Below are 23,116 nucleotides of genomic sequence, written 5' to 3' on the forward strand. Positions count from 1 at the left end.
AAACACTGATGGCAGCATGATTTGGCCCACAGAGATTTTATCCAAGACAAGGCAGGATAGAGAAATAGTGTAAGAATAAAGATATTTTGGAGGAGAATCTCGAGGAGAAAGAGAAATGGTGATCAAGTAGGAATGTTTTAATATAAGCTGCCTCCTCATCAAATATCAGTCATTGGTGTAAGAAATCTGAGCCAGTTGCATCTGTTTAAAAGAGTTAATGGAAAAGTTTAGGATTTGCAGTACCTACTTCTACACTCATTTTTGTTGGGGGTGCTGGTAGGAACAAGGGCTCACTGAAGGGAGGTTGAGTGCTTGGTTTTTAACAGCTGCCACGCCTGTTTAAACACAGCAGGGCACCTGCCCTACCTCCTGCCTTCCCTGAGGATTTCACATCTGGCCCTAAGCAGAGACAAGATACCAGACTGGACAGAACATGGGGCTGATCCCATCAGGCAAAGTCTAATGTGCCTGCTCAGGTTTTCTCACCTGCCACCCACACAAATAAATGCTCCAGGTGTGAGGTATCTGTCATCTTGTCAAGGGACTGTACACAGAAAAGGGACAGGTTTGCTTAAAGCAGAAGTTCAGACTTATGGGTTCTTTTTCGGAGGGTTGCAGTGAATTTTCAGAGTACAAAGTTGTGTATAGTAGGGGCTGTGTAGGACAAGTACTTTATCTCAGTAGACCAAATACCTCTTAAACATGTGTAGAACTCTGGTAATTGCCAGCAGGGAAAAAAAAGCCCCATTACACTACTGCTGAACACTGAACTTTTCTAAGCAACACACTGGGAGTTAAATTGGAAGCAATGGAGTTACCCAGCTGGAAAGCCGATAATAAAACACTGGGAAGCCATAATTCCCTGCATTCCTTTGCCACGCAGAAACCATACAGCCCTTTCACAACTAACTGATAAGCCCAGAGGCAGTGTATTTCACAAACTATTGAAAACAACGATGCTCATTGAACTAGGTCAGCACCTGTGTATATCTTAAAGGATTAACTACTGTCTGCGACATGGCACACCAGTTCAACCACCGCAAAGCTCAGAACTAGGAAAAAGGCTGCTATGTACAAGCTACAGCAGGGAAAGGAGTAACTGAAGTAAGTTGCTGCACGGTGCAGTGAAAATAAACCTTTGGTTCACTTGTTTTACGCTGCTGAAAGAGTAAAGGAAGATACCCGTCCTCATCAGGGTGTAGAGGATCTGCAGTCCAGGAGATGGTCACTTTGCACTTCAAAAAGCATCTCCTGATGTAGTCTGGGGCGCACATTAAGACAGAGAAAAGTTTGCTGCTTCTCTTAAAACATGAGGAAGGGAAGAGCTATCTTTGGTAGCTTTCCTAATGAAATCTTAAAACATGAACAGCTTTATTAATCTGATTCAAAACCGTAACTACAAGTGAGGTCTTCATGTAAAAGCAAAAGTCATGAATGCGTTTGATGTATTTTAAGTAAGGCACTGAACTGCAGTTGTTATTTACAGATCAAAGAAGCTCCAGCAGTGTCCTGAAACAATCTAAGCGAGAAATGCCAAAATCTGATTTCATCCATGTCCACATGTTGCTTTGAACTCGTAATTCTGAGAATTGGTCACTATATTGAACTAATTATCAAGCTTAACGCTTGCCAATTTTGACGGCTGTTCTCCCTTGTAAAAAAGTCAGGTTTGAAGGGAAGGAGGATGATATATTGGAAGACGTGCAGCCTTTATTGAAATCTGGGGAGGAAAAACAATGAATACAGAAAAAATACCCCCTCCCTCCAAAAGCCCAACATTATTTAGTTTTCTCAATGCTTGCTGCAACACAGATTAGCAAAATAAATAGTTTGCATTAACCAATACATATATAAAAATAAAGTGGTTAAATTCCTCCTCCCTCATAGAAAAAGTTTCTTGTAGAAGTTAAGTGGAAAACCATCTATGCTCTCTACAAATCTAATGAAGATATATATTGTACATGGAAGTAAAACTAAAATCATTTCACAGCACAGCCTAATTCATTTAAATTAAGATACTAATAACAGCAAAAGCAACACTAGTAAAGTGTTTCTGCAGGCAGGCATAAATAAGCAAAGCGTGTTCCGATTCCAGGAAAGACTTCACAAATTACTTTTTTTTGCCAATTAGTTAGCGGTTAGAAATGACCACAAACATTGTTTTGCCAAAAAAGTGATTTCAGGAATCACACAGCTTAGGCTATAGTTAAAAAACAATCTATGGGAAATAGGTTATTACCAGTATTTAGCAGCTAATTTGTTAGTTAATGCCTTAATAAAGCTCTCCCTTGATTGCAGTAGAGGGGGGGAACAACTTCAAGAGGATTACTCGCTCTTAAGACTTGCACTCAATTATTGAGGATGCTGATGTGCTGCTGCAGTTACAACTGCCCAGCACTCACCAAGAAAACTGGATGAATTCAGCCCGTGCTGCAGCCTGCAGTTCCCACATGCAGGGCAGAAGTCTGGCCTCTGAACTGTAAGGACAATTGCAGAGTACCCTCAGAAATTCGACTGTTCGCTAATTAACTGAGAGGTAGAAGCTGAATGGTCCTTGATGCCAATCACACAGTTTATTATCACTTGCATCAATGTGGGGATTTTTCCCCCCCTATATTCTTTAACTCCATTTCTGAAGGAGCTTTAAGGTAACTGCTGGAGTCTCTCAATAATATTACCTTGATAAAAAATCTGATACTCATTTGGTTTTCCTTCTGACAGAAGTGACAACACAAAAGACATTTTCTGTCAAGTTCTATGAATAACATTTTAGTCACATTACTGGAGATAAATATAACAAGTAACCTACAAATATATCCCATGTACTGACAGGTTATAATTGACTCAAAACCACCAGCACTTGCTACTGTTTCCTATCATAGTTACTGATAGGAACTGATCAGGGCAAGGAATTAAACACCTCCTTAAGCCCCGAGTTAGCGTCAGTCGCAGGAAACAGAACCAACAGCGTTCTGGGTAACAAGACAGAGGGAAAAAATCCAAACTCATCCATATTATGAACTGCTTTTCCTGCCAATACTTCCTCTTCAGACTCTCATTATCATATTTCAATTGCAAAGATTTTCCTATAGCAAAAGCTGTGAATAAAAATATCTTCAGCAACACAACTGAACCTGAGGCATCCTTTCCATGTAAGGTCGGTTTGGGGAGCTGCAGCCCAGCTGACACAGAATCTCAGGAAGCCTTCAGCTGCAGAGCAAAGCAGAGCCCATTAATCATATTTATCAAGATTGCCTACCCCAGCTTTCCTGCAGTTAGGGGAAATGCGCTTTTCTACTGCAGCAACAAAGAGCAAGGCTAAAGCGAGCTGACCTGACCGCATGGGTCATCTCCAGAAATAGAAAGTATACGGGCAGCACAGCTGTACCGGCCAGAAGGCAAGATGTTGGGAGGGTCAGAGAAGAAGGGGAAGAAAACATCCACCCAAAACTTGTGAGGTATGTAGCCAGTGGCAAAATTAATACTAGGCCAAATTTTGCTTTAACTGGCATTCAGTACACTACAATCAGCAAGACAAGATCCGGCTAAGTGCCGTATGGTCTTGTATTTCACCAGACTCCTAAAATGTTTTATTGCACTTCAGGATTTCATATCAGCAAAAGCAAGAACAGAGCAGATAACGTCCCGCTGAGGTATGAGCACATTATTTATCCTGATACGCATGGATACGTCTTTATTTGCTCTTCTCTTTTACATTAAGAGACTGTACAACGTCAAACGCAAACACAGAACACAATGTACTAGCTGTTCTCCCATGGGAGAGCTGAGGTAGTGTCCTGGCTTACATTTCTGTCTCTTTTGGGGGGGTTTGTTCTGTCTGAAAGAGCACTGAGATGCCCTAGTTTACTTATGACAGAAGTTCATATGTCACATATCGTGCAGCACCAGCAGCGTTTAAGTGGTTTAAAGTCTGGGACAGCCAGATCTGGCAGAGTGACCCCAGCATTGCTGTATCTCCAGCATGATGCCAAAACGTTCAGGCCAAGCTCTACTTCATGGCAGCTAGACTTGCTGGCTTTGAAAACTAAGAACACCATTTTCACATATTCAATCAACATAAAAAGGCAATTTTCAGAGTTCACACTTTATGGACTTCTATAAAATTAACAGAAAAACAAAAGTGAGATAGGAGCCTGGTTTAATAACGCTGTTTCCACCTGCAGTATACACCCCAGGCTTGCTTTGCCTCTGATGTTGAACACCACTTTACCACCCATCTCTCCTGTTTCACCTCCATGTGCATTTCCAAGTCCCAACAGTGTGACAAGGCATTCTCAAATTAAGGTGCACACCACGTGGGGATTGTCCCAAACATTATACAGCTTATTGTATTTTTCTTTTTAAAAAAGATAAACTAGAGAAATGCAAAAACTGATGCCAAAATAAAATGTAAAATAGCTTACTACATAAGCTATGAAGCCTCAGCAGGACACTGAAACGTGTCATGATCGTACAACCTCCTTTCTCCTCTTTCTGACCACATAGGCTTTATTCCACAAATAATGAATACATGAGGAATGCTACAGACATGTAGATGTTACACAATCAATTCACATCAAATGAAAACCTAGCCAAAGTTAAAAAATAGGAATCCATAAAATCATTCCCAAAGTAAATCTCACTCCAGTTACTCATAGAAGTTAGTCCCAGGAAATTCAATGGGATCAGTCCCCAGAGTCAAATAAAATCAAAACCATTTCAAATTTTGTGTTTCCTTTGGAATTGGGTGGAGTGGCAGGATGAAAGCAGGGCCAATTCCAAGACGCACAGGTCATCCTCAGCTCAGATCCCCTGCCATCCGCCTTCCCCTGAGCTGGCACCGCAGCAAACGCAGGCACCGTGTGCCCTCTAGTGTAAGGCAGCTCATAGCACTGAGCTCACCATACCCATAGCAAGGGAGAAACAGAAGAAAGGTCACAGCACTCTTTTTTTTTTTTAATAGAAGCAAGAGTTCCCATGCCCAAAATTAACTTTTTTTCCCCTTAACAAGCCAAAACACTTACTGAGAAACAGAAGAAAGGGTCACAGCACTCTTTTTTTTTTTAATAGAAGCAAGAGTTCCCATGCCCAAAATTAACTTTTTTTCCCCTTAACAAGCCAAAACACTTACTGTAAGGATTGATAGCTAGTGCACTCCCACCACTCCCCTTCAAACAAGTTAAGACAGTGGTTCCATCTATTCCAACCACTACAACTAGCTGAGTCTGGCCCTAAAATATTCTGAAGCTAGGCATGACTTTCAGTATTTTCTTTTTTTGGCAGGGTAACTTCTCCTACATCCGAAACAATGGAACCAATTCTTATTTCCCACAAGATAATAATAAGGTAGTATTTTTTAAAAAAATGGAAGTATGATCTGTAGCAAGCACTTGGAAGAACTCTCTTGTAGCAGACAAGTGTCTCTCTAGCCATGCTTCCAAACATTACCATTACTGAGAAAACCCAATAAATTACATAACCTCTCTGCTGCAGGTCTGGTTTCTTCTTCACACCTTCACCACAACCTTTGGGTTTCAGATTCAACTTTTCAGTTTCATGTTTCTCAGTAGATGTCTAATATTCATACATAAGCATTAGATGCAATGTTAAGCAAGTAACAGAGAAGGCATGATATACATAAGTACATTTATATATATTTTTTTTTAAATCTAGTGACATGTCAGGATTGGGTGGAATTTTTTATGGTCAAATGAAGGCATGCTTTAGCCACATCCCTCCAAATCTGATGTACCTCCAGATGAAAGATCACGATTGCTACCACCTTCAGAAATCTGCACAAATGGTCACTCAAGCACTGAGGCTCACACCCAAACCAGCCCCACTGACAGGCAGGTTATTACAGACACGCACATAGTCCAAAATATTCATATTAAGGGTATGGATGACAGATTCTTACAATCAGCACCGGGATGATTTAAGGGGAGGTCTTCCCCAGCTTCTTGCCTCACCCCATGGCCAGAGGTTCCTTACCCTGTACCAGAACCAGAATCAGCTAGTATAGTCAGGCACTCCTTTGAGCTCCAGCTCAAAGCCCACTGCTTCCTGCTACTTTCAGCTACAGAGGTGATAACCCTGCAACAGAAAAGAGGGGAGACTCTTCAAAGAGATCACTAAAGCTTGTGCGTCAACGCCCTCAGACCTCCCTTTTGCAGAACTTTCAACAAGTTACAGAGCATGAACACATTGTCTTTCTGAAAACACCACCTTTCTGACAGAAGAGAAAGAAAGATGACAGCCACCACTCAACGAGTGGCTGGAGACTCTCAAGTGCTAAAGGGTCTCACACACCACCAAGCCGAAGGGCAAGCAGCAAGCAGAGAGCTCAGGCTCCCAGTCCCACGCCAGCCCTACTCCCCAGGACTCCCACTACACCCTCAGGTCCTAAAATGCATCTTCCCTTGATCAGAGGAGACACTCAGGTCTTTAAGTGAAAGCAGAACTGCTGGTTGAGATAACATCATAGAAAGAATTTCGGGAAAGAGCTTTCAATCTTGGATTGCTGGGGTGGTTTTTTTTTGGTTTTTTTTTTTAACTGCGCTTCTGTTTTTTTTTAGCAGATGTAGAAAGACTAGGTAATGTCTGGTATGAAAACCAGACAATTGCTATGAATACTGACAGCAGCATGATTCTGCTGGTGGAAGTCTTCCATGGTAAAAATCATGTCTTGGTCTACTTCAGGCAAGATTTTCATCCTTGAAAGACAGTCCTGTACTTTTAGAAAATTGTTAAATTGCTTGTTGTTCCAGACCGATCACACGCAGTTATAGTACTTGCTGCTTCCTGGAGTCCAATACCTTGACAAGGTATTATTAAAAACAATACTGTCTTTTACATGTAGAGGCATCCATGTCTCCTTGTACAGATTTTATATAGACAGATACACCACACACACACACAATCTTCGTAGGGTTAGAGAATCACCCTCAAGGGTAATTGTGAAGGTCAGCCAAGCTGTACAGAACCAGGCACAACTGTCTAATCCCATCACACATGGGGTGGCTTCCCCTGACTTCAGTGTCGTGTGTCAGGCTACAGTGACTGAAGATTCAACATTACACCATTAGCTCTAATATTCTTTGTTTACCCTGGAAAGCTTTAAAGATTATATTCATCCAGTAACTATCAGATAGCTTTTGGTTTTTTAAATACCCATTTATAATCCCTTTTATTTGCTACTTACTACTTCTATTTTAAGTTTTTTCTCCTCTTTCAACGACAAGGCCTCCACCTCTTGGTGCCTGTCCTCCCTCTTCTTACAGCCGCACCCTGCCAGCAGGGAAAGGGATGCTTTTTCTGTGTTCTCCTTCATGAAGGCTTTGCATCCACTTTCTGATGCTTTGTCACAGATAATTTTGTTTAGGTGGGGAAATAGAATGGGGACATTCACGTCCTCCATGGGAGACTGCATGCGGAATGTGCTCTTCAAACCATTGTGAAACATGTCAAAATCAAAAGCAACCAATGTAAAGAATATAGTTCCTAGGTTATTTAAAATTAAAAAAAATAAATCCAAACAAAGAAACGAAAACTGCAAAGCGTGAAGAAAGCCAGAACAAAGTAAGGCATTTTTTTCTTCCCAACTTGTTCTTGCCCACAGTGTCGCTACTGACCCACAAAGCACATTCCTACACCATGAATGCTGCAGAAAACATCACTTGCAAAAATGCTTTAATAAGCTGCTTAGAGATACTATTTCCATACATTCTGTATTTCAAGTATGCAGTAGAATACACTTCCTGCAAGACTCTGCTTGCACACACATTCATTTGGAAAGAATCTGCATTATCAAATCACATAATTAGCGCATGCAGTTTCCAAAATGTTTTTGCTGCTCAAAGACCCTGGATGGAAGGCTATACCTTTCAAAAACACAGGAACATTCGGCATACATGAAACTCTTTCCATCTGCAGATACCTGCTGATGGCAGATGCAATACCCGTATGGTCCAGTGGTAAAGTGCAAGTCGATGGCAGCAGGGATGGCTGCCTTCCACTTCTAACCAGCGTATCTGGATACGGCACGTAGCCTGAGAAAGAATACAGCGTTCAACCGGAAAATCTGAGATCACTGCACACGCTTGACAAGAAAAACAAACAAAGAAAGAAAAGAGATACATTCCCCACACACACACACCCCCAAACTTCAACAAGGAATTTGCTTTAGGTCTCCATCCACCCTGGCCAGTTTATTTGCCATTCAGGCATGTCACAAAACCTATTTCCCACAACTGCTAATTTAGAAAAACCAGGGTTAGTCTGTGGGCTGCAGAAGTCATTTGTAAGTACTTTTCTGAGTTCTCCATTTTCAAGTACTATACCAGCGTTTTCAGGGAGAAGGTAACGAGTATAGCCTACAGCAAAGGACAGTTATTCCTTTTGTCCATTTATCAGTGTTCCAGGTTACAAGCTAGGATGTGCCTGAGCCCTTATTGCAGAGCGTGGACTTGCCTCCTGCTCTTACCTCACAAGAACTACCTTTAACCCTCACACACCTTTCAAAATGGAAATCCCTTGACTATGGGTATCTAGGAGGATACAAACATACAAGTGATACAAGAGTCTGATAGGCTTTCCAAGACAGAGTAGTGTTAAGGTGGTGGGGGGAAAGCAGACTTATTTTTCAACTTTCCTCCCATTAATCGTGTTACATAACTTACGAACAGTTTTCCACATGGCAGAGACTAGCTGTTAATCCATTTTACAGTTCCTAACCCTTTCATGAGACTGTTGCTCTACACGAAAACACCCAAGCCAAGGAAACAGTGGTTGCTCAGTAGAAGTCAAAACCCCGGTGTTTCGGATGCCGCCTGGCAAATTCCTGGTTAAATCTAACCTATCTAGAATCACAAAATAAAATAGAAGCAGCTCAGTTTTCCAGAAGGTAACAAAAGACAGATACTGCACATATTTCATTAAGGAGGATGTTTATTTTTCCAAATATTGCATTAAGATAGTGTCCTGTTTGCCTATTCCTATCGACATCTGCTCTGTAATACACAGAGGATGATAGAAGATCAAAGTTTTAATTGTGCAAGTAAAAGAATGTATTAATAACATTCCTTCTGTCCTACAGCAACAGAGATAAAGTTAAAAAAAGCCCCAACAGCTAGGAGAACAGGATATTTATATAAAGATGTCCTAACAAAAGAAAAGCATTCAAAACTACCTCTGGCGGATAAACAAACTGGGCTCCCTGTTTGCAGACTGTTCTCTGTCGAGCTCAGCCCTGAGATCCCCTCCCTCCCTCAGTCAACTGGGTCAACATTTCAGCTGGGTTTCACATTTTTATACAAACTTTGCTCCTTTGCTCGCTGAGCCTTTACATTTAGGAAAACGCTGTAGGTGTGCTCTTAAGGCCCATTTAGATTCCCTCTCACAGGTAGTAAAGTCATTTAAGAAGGGGTTTTCTTGTTGGTCTTTCTTCTGCCAGCTCGTTCTTCATCTCCCTAGGCTGCCCTGCATATCCTCCACACCAGGACACTAGTCCAGCAGCACACATACAATGAACAGTACCTCCTCCTCAGGAGACGTTACTACTTGGCTTTCTGAGACTGGGAAGAACCTGAATTTGCTGCCTGTTTGTCACACTCCTGCCACTCACTAAGGCAGCAGTGTACTCTGAACTAGCTGTCCTTCTCCTCCCCAAAATTAACACAGCATGGAGCGCTCTCTCCCTCCCAAGGCAGCAGTAGCTGTCTTCATACACTTATGGTTCTGACTTGCACACACTGAAGGGAAAAACACCAAAAATCCCCACCCAAGCCAACCCACAACTGTACTAACCTAAAAATGTGGGACTCCCAGAAGGAACGACTAGGCTGTCTCAGAGTAAGATCAAGAGCATGCTGTAGTAGTTTTCTTTCAAATTCAGAGCTCCAAGATGAGTTCTGCATTGTCAAATACAGCATTGTTACCACCTCTACCTGCGTGGAGGCCACCACAAGCAGAGAGCCTGAATTGTCTCAGAAAAGCCTATCAGACAACCCAGAAGAGAAGCTTACTCAGGGCTACCTGCACAGCAAAGACAGACACTTGAAAGTGATTCTCAGACCCCTTTCAAGACATCTGTGAACTATAAAGAGCCAGTCATCCTCCATCCTCTTTAAGGAAGTGTTCAATATTAATTTCAGCTCCTTTTGAATCCACTTCTGGGCTAGGGCCCAGTCCATCTGCAGTACTTTTAGAAGTGACAAATCAGATTAAAACCACACTGAACACCCACTCAGGACTCACTCAGCTCCTCCAAGCCGTAACTCACAACAGAAGGAATGCTACAGTTAACCGTGGCACTGCGTGTGCAAAGCAGCAACCTGCACACAGGCACGCAGAGGGTGAAGCAACTCATTGTGCAGCGAGCTATTGTACACAGGGAAATTGGACAAGGCACTTCCTTCTCTTTGCTGTTGTCCTCTCATTCACAATAACGTCCTTTAACACATCTGCTAGAGTCCTGTAACATTAATGGAAATGGAAAAGCTCCAATGGGAATTCAGGGCTTTCTCGCTTTTTCCCATGAACTGAACATTATGGAATTTTAACAGATGTTCTACTTGGTCATAGTTAATAAAATGAATTATGCAGGAATTAAAAATCTGGCTCTATTTGCTTATATAAGATCTCAGCAGCAGAACTACATTCCCCTTAAGAAACTCTAGAGGCTTTACAGTGGATTCATAGTCTGCTCCTGCCTTCTTGAAAGATTGCTCGAGATTTTACAAATTAACTAATCTCTGTTGTGGAAAACATGAATAAATTTACCTGCTCATTGACTGGTCTTAGTAGCATGATACAGTTTCCACACCAATACACACTGCTACACTACAACCATAGGAAAGGACAGTTCTTACTTGGATTTGCTTGGAAATGACATCATGGGAATTCCACACCAATTTCTGCCATTTATTCAAAGACTCATTCAGCAACCTAATAACCATACTCCTGCTTTGTGCATTATCACAAAGCTTTCCTCTGGGAGTGCAGATGTCTCTTTTGGGCTACTGCTGCCAACAGAACGATGCACTGTACCTCACTTCCCTTTCAATTTCAGGATTAGTTCAGTTCTACATCAAGAGAAGTTGTAAAGACCAAAAATGTAATGGAGATGCGAGAGAGGAGGCACCAAAAAGGAAGTGAACAAGTCACAGCCAAAACTTCCAAGCACTGAGGTTCACTCAAAGTTATTTCCAAAAGCATTATATATTCAGCCATCTTCCTTCTCTTCTAATACTCATCCGTACAGAAAATATTATGACAAGAGAAAGGGTGTAAGAGTGAGAATCAAAAAAGAAGGGTGAAACCTTTACCTTGCACCAGAAGAGAAGCAGCACAGCAGCTAATGCACTACATGGAGCAGAGTAAGGCTGTCTTGAAAAGTGAAAAGCACTTACGCCACAGTAAAGAGATGAGGTTTCAGCATTTCACTCTCCTTATAAACAATCACTCATTTTCACTTAAGTCCAAGCTGTTGGCAAACAAAGCTCTGTCCAGGCCCTGAAATCTACTTTATATAATAAATAAAAATTTTATCCTGATGCAACACTAAAATTACACTCTTAAATTCTAGCTCTTAAATTCTAGCTATTCTTGCCAGTGCAAGAATACCATCATCTGAAAAGCATCAATATTCTCTTCCTCTGAGAATTACTTTTTTTAAAATGAAAAAATCATGCATTGAAGCCCCTCTATCCAGAAATTCTACTCTACTGTAACTAAACAAAGGGGTTTTGTGTAAGGAAAGAACCAAAGCATGTAAACAAATTGTATAAGTATAAAAGTCAGCTGGCATTAAATATCAGCCTACATATGCTACACAGCTACATGGATTTGTACAATAATGAATTAATATAGATTTTTATCTGAAAATAAAGACCACCTTAAAGGAAAAAGTGTACTTCAAGAGAAGGGAACACCCCAAGATTAAATGTCAGGGTTATAGCAGTTCCAGCTGAAGGTTCAATATGCCATTCTTACTCTAGTGAACGTTGTTTTACAATATTTAGTATCAGAAAAATTAATGGTCTTAACAGTGATAAATTCAAAGACTTTTTTTAAAAAAACATCACCTATGATTTGTTTCATTTGGAAGAGAAAGCACATTTCATTTGGTAATCATTTATTTCTCATTCTATTGGACAGATTCTCCCGAAAAGCAATACTTCAACTGAAATCAGTTCTGAAGGATCTTTTATGAATATACATAATGGAGAGAAGCCCCATTAAATTCCCAACAAAGCGCTGCCATTTTGAGTAAACAAAGTTATCTCTGCAGGGTCACACACTATGCCATGAATATGGTCTCCAAATTAATTACCACCCTGACATATGTCAAAACAAATTTTAAGCAGAACAGCACCCAGCAGTAACCATGTGTTTTACCTACCTGTTAGTATGCAAAATCCGTATTCAATGGGATCTAAATTTATTCATTTATTCAGAACCCCTCAGAGAAATCAAAATGATTCGTTGGCCCTTTTTGCCCATCTCCAAATGAAATCCATGTGAATAACGTGTGTTTAGTGAGCCAGAAAATAAGTACAGGACGAAGCTATGGTGAGGGCTATGTTTCAGAAAAGCAGGTGTCATCTCTGCACAAATAACTAATTTTTTAAACGCTCAAACCTGCTAAAATAAACTGCCATGCATTATCATTTGTCAGCACCGTAAGGAACACTAAATTTGGTATTTCTTATTTTAGGTAACATCCATCTTTATTCTGTAACTGTAATAAGAGCTGGCTAACATAACTGTTCTAAAAGCAGCTTCCAGCATGAAGAAAGGCTTTTAAAGGCAGAGCCATTGAATGAAGGCTTAAAAAGCCTCCGAAACTGGCTTTATTATCAGTTGCAAGAGCCAACAGATCTGATCTTGTGCTAAAAAACAAAAGAGGCAAAGATCCAAACCCAGTTTACTCAGTTGGGTTATATAAGGAGAGGGCAAACCCACGCACGTCACACCGAACACAGCGAGTGAGGAACCCTTCCTGAGAACCCATAACAGCTAGTGACCAGGAATCAAGCCTTGTCCCTATTTGAGGTGCTCGTGGTGCAACGTCTGCTTTGGCACAAGATGGGATCTGATTCTGGAACAGTTTTGATTCTGAAGTATACATCAGTATGTCTTTCATAATCTGCTTCAGTTCACACAGCACATCAAAAACCTCAATGACACTAACCTTGTAATTCATAGTACATTTATGAAGAGATTTTAGTTTAGGAACTGTTTTCTGCCAAGCAGGCCAAACTACTTCTGCCTTCATTTTTTCCCCAACAGTGAAGTACTTCTAATTTAGAGTTAAGTAACACCATATCACATCTATAGACTGGATGACTATATGCATTTCTTTCACACATTTAAAAAAAAAGAGCGAGCACAATCCTCCCTATATACAGATGACAGATAATCTCTTGGCATCTGCTGACAAATATATTTAAAGAAAGGCTAAATCTGTCTCTGCCAAACTTGGCCTGATGCCACCAGTTCACCATTGTTGGCATACATACTTCACATGATGCAATCACAAGACTCAAGGAAGTTTCCAGTACTTTATTTCATGGTTTCTATCCTGTTAACATATACATTTCTGTCCTTTTACGGTTTAGAAGCAATAGAGCTGGAAGTCAGGATGGTAGATGACTTTTTGCACGTATTACAAGTTTTCTCAGTGCACGTCATCAATACTGTATTTGAATTACAGACTAGTAACTTATCTAGAAAGAAATACACTAGGATTTAGAGCTTATGGTTAGAGCAGTTGATCTCGATTATATTAGTATCTCTTGACAGAAAACAAAGGGAGGCAAAGAAATCAATTTAAAAAAAAGGAGAAGGACAAGTGTTTTACCTCTCGTAATACTGTGCTTTTATAACCCCGATAAAGTCCTTGAACACCCTGTAAACCAACAAAAGAAAGCATCAGCTATAGAGAATTAGTTTGCCAAAGACCACAATTTATTGGTGATTACGAGGCAAACAGTACAGCCATGAGTGTCAGACCTGAACTACTTGCAAATTGACTATATTGATTATACCACTGTATATTGTATTCCTTGATTTACAGTGCCAGAGGGTTTTATGTTCATTTCAAAGATCATTTAACCACTGTTCAGAATAATCAGTTAGAGAGAAGAAAATATACTTACTGTTAAAATTAAAAAGGCAAGAAGGAAACACAGAAACACATTACTTCAAACACTGCTCGCCCAATATTTTGGTCTAGAAGCATCCACTATCCCAGAAATATTTTGAAACCACTACTATTTTGCTTAAATAGCCCATGCAAAATGAACCGATAGGATGACAGCTTCCTATGTCCTTAGCCTTGATTCAGAGCTTTTGTCAAAACAAATATTCTGTATTTTTAACCAGTTGATAACATTCAAAGCAATAAAGTTTATAATCATATGTAAAATTCTGTTTAACATCTTACAGGACAGTTTATTCCAGTGTTTGGCAAGTGTTATGGCTCTTCAGCCAGCTACAAAGAAGGGGAAAAACATACAGTTTTTGGAGCACCAGCTTTTAGAACAGAATGACCAAGCCACAGGAAGAAGTTCCAGCGACCCTCTTGTACAGGGTTATCACAACGGTTCTCATTTACAGCAAATAAAAATCAAGTGGATCATTTGAAAGTCATATTTATGCCTTCCTTTTACACACAGAAACGTGTACAATATTTTTCAACATAGTGTTTTCCGAAGCCACTTTCTCTTTGGAATGCAAGTTGAAAAACACCCCTTGTGAGAAGCAGTAGAAACAGCGGTGAGCACGTTTGTACAGGAAGGAACAGCACAACTACTGAAAAATCAGGGCCTTTGTCATCTTTTCAGCAATTATCACTACTGGATGAACACTCATTCCCAGAGCTCCTACACAGCCTCTCTGAAATGGTGCCTTTAGGACACCATCGCCAAAGCCTGCTTCAAAAACTGGAAACCATTAAGCAAACTAGATACAGGGACTCAATGTTCTGCTGTCCCAGACACAGACTGTTGCATAAAGACAAACAGAGCTGTGGAAACTGGAAAGCTAAATCCCCTCTTTTATTTTTTAATTTTAAATGTACATACCCATATCAAAAGAGAAAGAACGAAAAAAGAGTTGTTTAGCGTGTGCATGTAAGTGCAGGCAGATGGGGGAGGTGGGGACTTGGTTTCCTTAAACATAACATGCCAATCACTTTTAACACCAGAAGAATAGACAGGAAAGTGCTGGGGGAGCACAGAACTGCGATAAAGTTGTAGGAATGCTTCTGGACTTGTGTGGCACCAAGTGGGAAGAATGAAACAACTAGTTTGAAATTTTACTCTGAACTCACCTCATGATACAAGGTGTGGGAGAGAATCCGGAGGGTACTCGAGGATGGAGAAACCTGGGCCCTTTGAATGGCACCAAGGGGGAAGAATGAAACAACTAGCTTGAAATTTTACTCTGAACTCACCTCATGATACAAGGTGTGGGAGAGAATCCGGAGGGTACTCGAGGATGGAGAAACCTGGGCCCTTTGCTTGACCACCTCGGATGGAACCCGTATGAGGCAGGCAACCTGCAAAAGAACCGTACGTTCAGAGAGCTATTCCTATTGCCGCCTTACTCTTCACAGAGCGGAGGCGTTTGGAGATTGTTCCGAGCACAGCAACCTGAGAAACGAGGAGCATATTTTTGTAATTATCTGAACTGAACTTAAAAGCTGTTTGTGAGCAGATTCTGTATTTGCTCTGAGAGCTATATACTTCCTGGACACAAAATTGTACTAACAGAAAAATGGAAGTACCCTCGGAATTAACAACTTCCAAACCAGAAGTAGACTTGGGTGACAAAAATCACCAATGAAAACAAAATTTTGAAGCCATTCTGCCTTTTGGCAGCCACAGGAATTTTTCCATCCACTTTCTAAACTTTCCACCCACAGATCTAAACTGGAGATCCAGGACTTGAAGAATAACAAATGTCTCTCCTAGGTGGTTCCTTTGTGCCCTCTAGTGACTGACAGCAAGAGACACTCCGGTTAGCTTTGGATGCACAGAGTATATTCAAGGTTTACCTTAAAACACACACTGGATTTTATTCAAGGTGAAGCATCAGATTGATTCTTTCCTACACAACGGATTTACTAGGCAAGAGAGCCCCCTGAAGCTGGATGTAATAATGCAGCTGACACCACAAAGCTCCAGCTTTTCTGAAAAAGCCAGACCTGGCTTCAAAGTGTTCACCTGCTACTTTAGCTTCAGGTAGGAGTTAAGTTTGTGTGCACATAACTTTGAGGAATGAGGATGCTGAAGTGTCAAGAGCATTAGAAGCCTCTCGTCTCTCTAGAAAATGCCTGTTCATCACCACTTCAACCTTTTAAGACAAGTTTGTCTTCAGCTGTACCCAGGGATACTTCAAGTATTGCTGGAAGTGATGGCAAGACACCGGAGATACCACGGGCCTTTGCCAGATTTTTAACCTTCCTCAATCCCATCCTGTGCCGGACTTAGGAATACACTGTGGTTCCTAGACATAAAGGTGATCACCGAGTAGTTCTAATCAAGAGTAACCCAGGTGAAAGCTGTCCATCTGAAGCAGCGAACCAAGCTGCTAATGCAGAAACCCATGTGTGCCAAGGGAAGTTCGGGAGTTCACTGCCAGATCGCAGAGATGGTAACTTGAGTAGTCCTTTGTGGGTAACACAGTACACGGTTTAAGTTCCATTTTCACAAAGAGAGCAAGAAAGTCTGTTACCCTGTTACATTCGTACAAGTTTACCAGACAACAATATCCCAAAGTCATTACAAACAGATCTAACTCCATGTGCTCTTCAATTCTCAGGGTCAAAAATAACAAGTGACCCCAATCTGTCAAGAAAATAAGAACTGTCAAGTTTTTTTGATAGTTCAGCATAAATATTTATAGAACTTCATGCTTCATAACGCTCCATGTCCTTATATTAGCTTTTTATTCCTTAAAAACATGGAGGCAGGAGGAAGCCTTAAAAAGGCTCGGATGAAAACAATCTAGTCAATCAAGACCAGACAAAGAGCGCAGCGTGGCTTCCTGACATCTGGGGTGCTGCAGTTTTGGCAGGAGAAGGGTGGCTACAAAGCAAAGTCTCCATTTCCCCCAGACTACTTGGGGTACATTTCATTTCATATTAACTTTGATGTTTCTCCCATTTGAATTTGCGCTTACAAGGGAGTCTGTGGCTGCACAAGAACAAAAACAGTGATTACATTGTGCTGTTATGAAAGGAAATAATGGCTCATGTCACCCGGGCTGCACTGTCAGATTGGCTCCATAGGGCACTTCTGGTATGAAAAAGCCACAAGCTACAAGTGCCAACATCAGACTGAAAGGTGACATTTTCGCTGCGCACCTGAACTCACAATGCATTACCTTATTTGTTCCTACATGTGCACCGTACTATCAATAACAACCCGAGCAGTCTTTTGATGTCAGACCTGGGTCTCTAAAGGGAAGTATGCAAGAAAAAGTTCACACGTATCTTATTAGCCCACAGGGTTAAAAAAAAAGTAACAACCTGAGACAGATGGGTGCAGAAACATCTCATATCTGTTACGCTCAGATCTTGATCACCGCAGTGCCTTTCAGGTAATGCTGCCGAAGTTAAAAGAACACAACGCACATCTCCACGGTTTGCTTTCTTAGCTAAATGTGTTCAAGCAGCACCAGTACGCTAACACTGTACTGAGAGAATCTGGACTTAAATTTTCAGACACCTGAAAGCTATAACCAGATTGCACTACCAAGGGTGAAAGATACAATTGCGCGGTGGCTCCACAGTAACTGTCCACATATATGCTTTTACCAGCATCAGCTACTAGATAGACATGGACAATAACGTGACCTCGCACGGTGGAAGCCCACTGACCTCCCTAATCACCCAGGTTCTAGGCAGAAATAGCTTTTTAACCTCTTGGATGTTCACATAGACATAGCCCGTTGCTTGCCACAGAAAAGCACAATACAGCCTGCCAGACCCAGGCCATTCCTGGTGCATCTGACTGGGTTTGGGGATGACCCTGTGACAAACGAGCTCTCTGTGGACCATCTGCAGAGCCAGCAATGGAGAGGGGACAGCAGTGGGCCCTCAGCTACCTCGGCTGAGGTTATGGCACCAGACAACAGCACCCTGATAGGGGCCATACTTGTTTTCCAAGCAAGCCCAGGAGCCAGGAGTTATTCCCATCTTTTGAAGGGAACAAAAAGAGAGAATTAAGATCCTACAGACCAAGTTCAGGGGAAAAACAGGTGCTGCCCTATAAGCTCCTTCCTTATTTACCAGGTCAGGTAAAACAGTTCTCCCCCATGTCAATGCACGTCCACACCACAAGGGCAGGAAGACAAAGCTGAAACAAAAATCTCAGGGATTTTTAGATTTAAGCTTTAACAAAACCCAATTTTACAGCTACAAGGAAAGCTATTGTTAGTTTACAGAGCAGGTATGCAGAAATTACAATATTGGCACCTATCAGCTTTCTAGCCTTTTAATAATATAACCACTCTGAACAGAAGAGCACGGCATTTCAAAATCCTCGTCTTAATCACTACCAGGTCACAGGGCGACTCCAGTATCTAGACACAAACCTAAGTGCATTTTTAATTTACTGGCTTGCATTAGCCAGTCAGGGACAAAAACTAAAACCAGGACAATTTTGTTAATATTTATCTATGTCTTGCTAAGACAGTATCTCTTCCAATTAAATTAAGGTATTTTTCTGTCTTCAGCTCAGGGAAGTGTTTTTCACTTTCGGACACTCTTCACATGCATCAATGCTGCCATCTCCTGGTGGGATTCAGGCTGGAACCAGACTGTGCTTGTTGGTCTGACCCATGTGTCGACTCATCGTGAAGAGTGACCAGGGCAGTTAAAAGTCTCAAAAGGGTCTTGAAATCAGCACAAAGCCTCTTTACATATACTGATTTAAACAGTGGTCTCAGTACATCTGAAACCTGTTCCTAGGTGGCTGTAGCTAACAGAAAATAGGATCTGCTGCAAACAGCACTGGGAGCCTGCACAACACCTTTTGCACAGGTTCACCACCTAAGCTTATTGGAAACACCTTATCTTAAAGCACTACCTTCTGCATGGAGCCAATCCTGCTTAGAGCTGGAGCAGCAGCTAGGAGCAGGCAGTCCTCCTCCAACCCAGCAGTGCAAGGCTACCAAGCACTATCCTCTAGGCAATAACACAAGACACATAATAAAAAAGAAAAGAACAAAGAGGAGAAAGCCCAGCTTATGTGAGGGTCTGGTGCAAGTAGATCATCCAAGCCTTGATGATCCAATAGCCAGGGATCTGCAAAAGCCACAAGACATACAGAGCTCACTGCTCAATCTGGGAAACCAGCAGCAAACAGCCTACCATGAAAATGGCTGAAGAAAACTCCCAACCAAAAGAACGTGGAATTTTCCTCTTAGTTTAAGTCAGAGGCTCTCAACAAACCTTGAATTCAGCACTGCAGGTTTCCATGCCTCTCCAAACGCTGAAAATTAATATTTGGTTCTTCAGATCTCACTGGGATTCCCCTCTCCAAGAGAATAAAAAAACTGAAAAATTTTTGATGCAATATTATGAGATTGGAAATGTATTTCATCATCTACTTAATTGTTTCTAACTCTGGTCACAACTCTTGGATTGGGAATGGTAGATAGCAGTGGAGGGGAGGAGCATGAGGTGTATCTGTAGACAGAAGATGAACTGCCTCAGCTTTTCCATCACTAGGAAAATCAGCAGAAAAGAGAAACATTTGAAATAACACATTTGAAGAAGAGCCTGAATTGCTGCAATCATAGACCCATAACAGTTCAAACACGTATAAACCTTCACCTAAATAACTGCTGCACTTTTGACCAAGACAGAATGAAAATAGAAGTTTCTATGGTCTGTAATTTGGTACGGAGCACAACTAAAGTTGTGAACAAGTCATTCCCTTTGTCAGCAGGCTGTGCTACCTGCTACAGCACAAAGTGGAGGATTGAAGCATTAACACCTATTTTAATGAGGAAATTGTTTCCAGGGATGACAGAAACTGCCCAATATATATACCATCCACTATCGGTTTCTACTTTAAGTGCCAGACCCAGGAAAAAAAAGGTGTTAATCTTCAAAATAAAACCTCAGAATATGCCAACTTTATTTTCCCCTCCCACACTCCTGCACAGCACAGACATGCTCTTCCAGCACAGTCCTGTGCAGAGCTGCTGGGATCACGAGCAGGTGACGCCACTCCTAATTTAAACCCCATGGAGAGAACAAGGTTTGTCTAACAGTCTCTGAATGGGCAAGTTTAGACAATGACAAGCTTTTTGTCCTGTCTTTTCCTCTGACTTACACAATAGGGCCTTCATTAATTTAACTGCAGCTCCCCTGTATGCTGGCAGGAAACATTTCTTCAAAGAGCAATCTCACTCAGCAAGATCCCTCAGATCTCAGCACTTCCCTGAGCTTAAAAACATACCATTTCACAGATGAGACCATTCACAGGGACTGAGTGTCACAAGCATTTGGAAAACCAGAGCTTCTGCACAAACATTTTCAACTCCCTCCAAGTTTCCACCTCAGATGACTTCACCTGGAATCTGCACAGCTGTTTTGCAGAGTGTGAGTTTATCCTGCCATTGTCAAACCTAAGTCAGCTCCTTATTATTGCTTTCAAGAGCTCCAGCTCCCTTCACCCTGCTACAGAGCATCATCTGCACCACCACACATCCATTCCTTCACAATGGCTATCTTGGCTGAGTGTTTTTACCCCAGCTGCCTTAAGTCCTCAGCTGTCTTGTCATCACTGTAGGGCTCACAACAGGGGCTTCTGCCCCTTCCCCACGTGTGGCTCTTGATTGTACAGCTACATCCCCGACAACTCTGGCTGTAGTTTCAGCAAGAACTTCTCCATCAGCCACATCAGATACAACTTGGAAAATGTTTGTCCTCAAACAGTGCAAATCTGAGTTGACTTCACAGCAAGGAGAAACTATCACCCCAATCACATCAGTTAACTTGCAAAGAACAAGGAAAGTTTGTGAAGCTGACAAGGCTGACACTAAACACTCCCTTACAGAAGTACTTCTCACTGCAGATGTTCTGAAAGTTTGTGTGTTTCACGTAACTAAATTGGTCTTTCAAAGTTTAATCAATGCAGAGTTTTGTTTCCTTTTTAAAAGTAAACCTAAAACTTACTAGATGTGACCCGCTGTTACGCACGTCTCTTGTACTCCAGCACAGCCTAAGTGTCCCATAGATTTTGAAGTTCCTCAGTACAGTCACAAGCAATCAGTATAAACAAGTTTGCCCCTCAAGTGGTAAAATCAATCTGCTAAACAACTTTAGAAAAACCTTCCTTAACCTGGTTGATGCTTGAATCAGAAATTGCTACCACAAAATTGCTACCATTTTATTTATAAAAATAAAAAGAAAGCCTTAAAGTCGAAGAAGAGTAGACCCTTAATTCAACCTACAGAATTGTTTGCCTGATCCAATCTATCCCAGCAACTCTTCCACCACTGAGAGTCTGCTAAACTTATTTTAAAAGGCTTAAGAAACTAATCACATCCACCAGCCAAACTGTTCTTTCAGCAAAAGTAGCACGGTGCATCCCATCCAGCATAAAACTGTTTCCAAGGAGCCAAGCAGGGTCGGGCTGTGTTACAGGAGGACGAATGTTAATGAGATTCCAGGCAAGAGAACACAGGCAATATTTTCTGAAAACACATTAAGTCTCCTGTTGAAAGATGACTAGTATTTTACAATTTGCTCAGTCTCTTGGGGTTACATTGGCCCAGAACACGGAAATTTCAACTACATTGTATTTTATCAAGTATTTTCCTTTAATTGATCCCTTAGTCTTTCCCACAGCTTTTTCACTTAAAAAATTACAGGCCTGTCCACATATGGAGCTATTCAGAAATAGTTATTCCTGACAAACCCTGTACAGAACTTTACTTTGGAATAAGCTTACCTTAAACTATCTCGGACATTTCCAAAGCTGACTCTGGCAGAACATGTTGCAAGCCAGGATATCCATCAGGAAATACTTTTAAATTATTTATTTCTCATTTATACTCTTTAACCCGAATTAGCTTTCCTCTATAGACACTTTGAACTACAACTATTTCAAAATCAGCTGAGTATCAGCTCTAGGATTGAAAGAAAAGAGATGCAACCATCAAGCTCCCACTCTTGACTGCAAAGTGGCATGTCCTCTATGCCCTGAATTGAGTAGGTGACACAACGCAGTGGAGGAAGGGCAGCTGATGAAGAAGAGGCAATACATGTAGCCAACATGGAAGAAAAGCATGGGTGGCTGGCTACATGTTTGACAGTTCTTAATTTGCTGTTTCAGCCTTTAATTGTATGATGAATTTGTTGGCAGCATTTGTAGATTCATGCCTCCATTCATCTTTATTTACAACCAATTTTCCACTGCAGCTCTAATTTGAGTTTCCATCCGCTCTGACTATGCTCCTTCTCTACTAGCTCGTCATGGCAGCAATCTCACCTTCACAACCACCGCTCAGCTATGCTTCTGCACAGGGATTTGGCAAAAATCCTGCAGCATCTGTATTGCAGATCAGACCTCACCTAGATTAATTTATGAATATTTAATCCACCATGATTAATTCAGAAGACCACCTACATTGCTGCACTCCCCAACACTGCTCATCTTGCCAGGGTCAGCACATTCCCCTTCTCAATGCCTGTACACATCTAGATATGCACAGCACAAAAGACAGTCATACCTAAAAGGACAGGCACTGATCAGCGAAAAAGGGGGGCGGGTGGGGTGGGGTGGAAGAGAGAGCGGAGGACTGGGGGTGGTCAAAAAGCTTAACTACTGTGGAAGAGGACCCACCAAACTTCGACTGCTGTCAGACTTTGAATACTACGTCTGCCAGCCCATACTACACTGGTTGAGAGGAGGTAAGATGCAAAGCAGAAAATGCAGTTTTGTTTTTAAACATTTTTTCCATTTATTAGTTCAGTTCTTAGAACAGGGGCAGTAAAAAGTCAAAGCCACTAGCCCAAAGCCTAGACACGAAAAGTACTAAATCAGTTCTTCATTGCAGCAGAGGATTGTTGATTTAGAAGCAGCTCTCCCTA

The 23,116-nt window shown here is 41.4% G+C and overlaps 1 protein-coding gene across 1 annotated transcript in view; it reads right to left on the reverse strand.

Annotated features, from left to right (window-relative positions):
• The window catches only part of SLC25A26 (solute carrier family 25 (S-adenosylmethionine carrier), member 26), a 76,394-nt gene that overhangs the window by 45,290 nt on the left and 7,988 nt on the right, over positions 1-23,116 (reverse strand). Inside the window, exons 3-4 of the mRNA XM_010139327.1 lie at positions 15,458-15,562; positions 13,862-13,909 (exon numbers count right to left, since the gene is read on the reverse strand). Coding sequence (XP_010137629.1) covers positions 13,862-13,909; positions 15,458-15,562 — 153 coding nt within the window. The remainder of the gene's footprint in view (positions 1-13,861; positions 13,910-15,457; positions 15,563-23,116) is intronic.

The sequence above is a fragment of the Buceros rhinoceros genome, unplaced genomic scaffold, assembly GCF_000710305.1.
Source record: "Buceros rhinoceros silvestris isolate BGI_N320 unplaced genomic scaffold, ASM71030v1 scaffold12787, whole genome shotgun sequence".
Lineage (NCBI taxonomy): Eukaryota > Metazoa > Chordata > Aves > Bucerotiformes > Bucerotidae > Buceros > Buceros rhinoceros.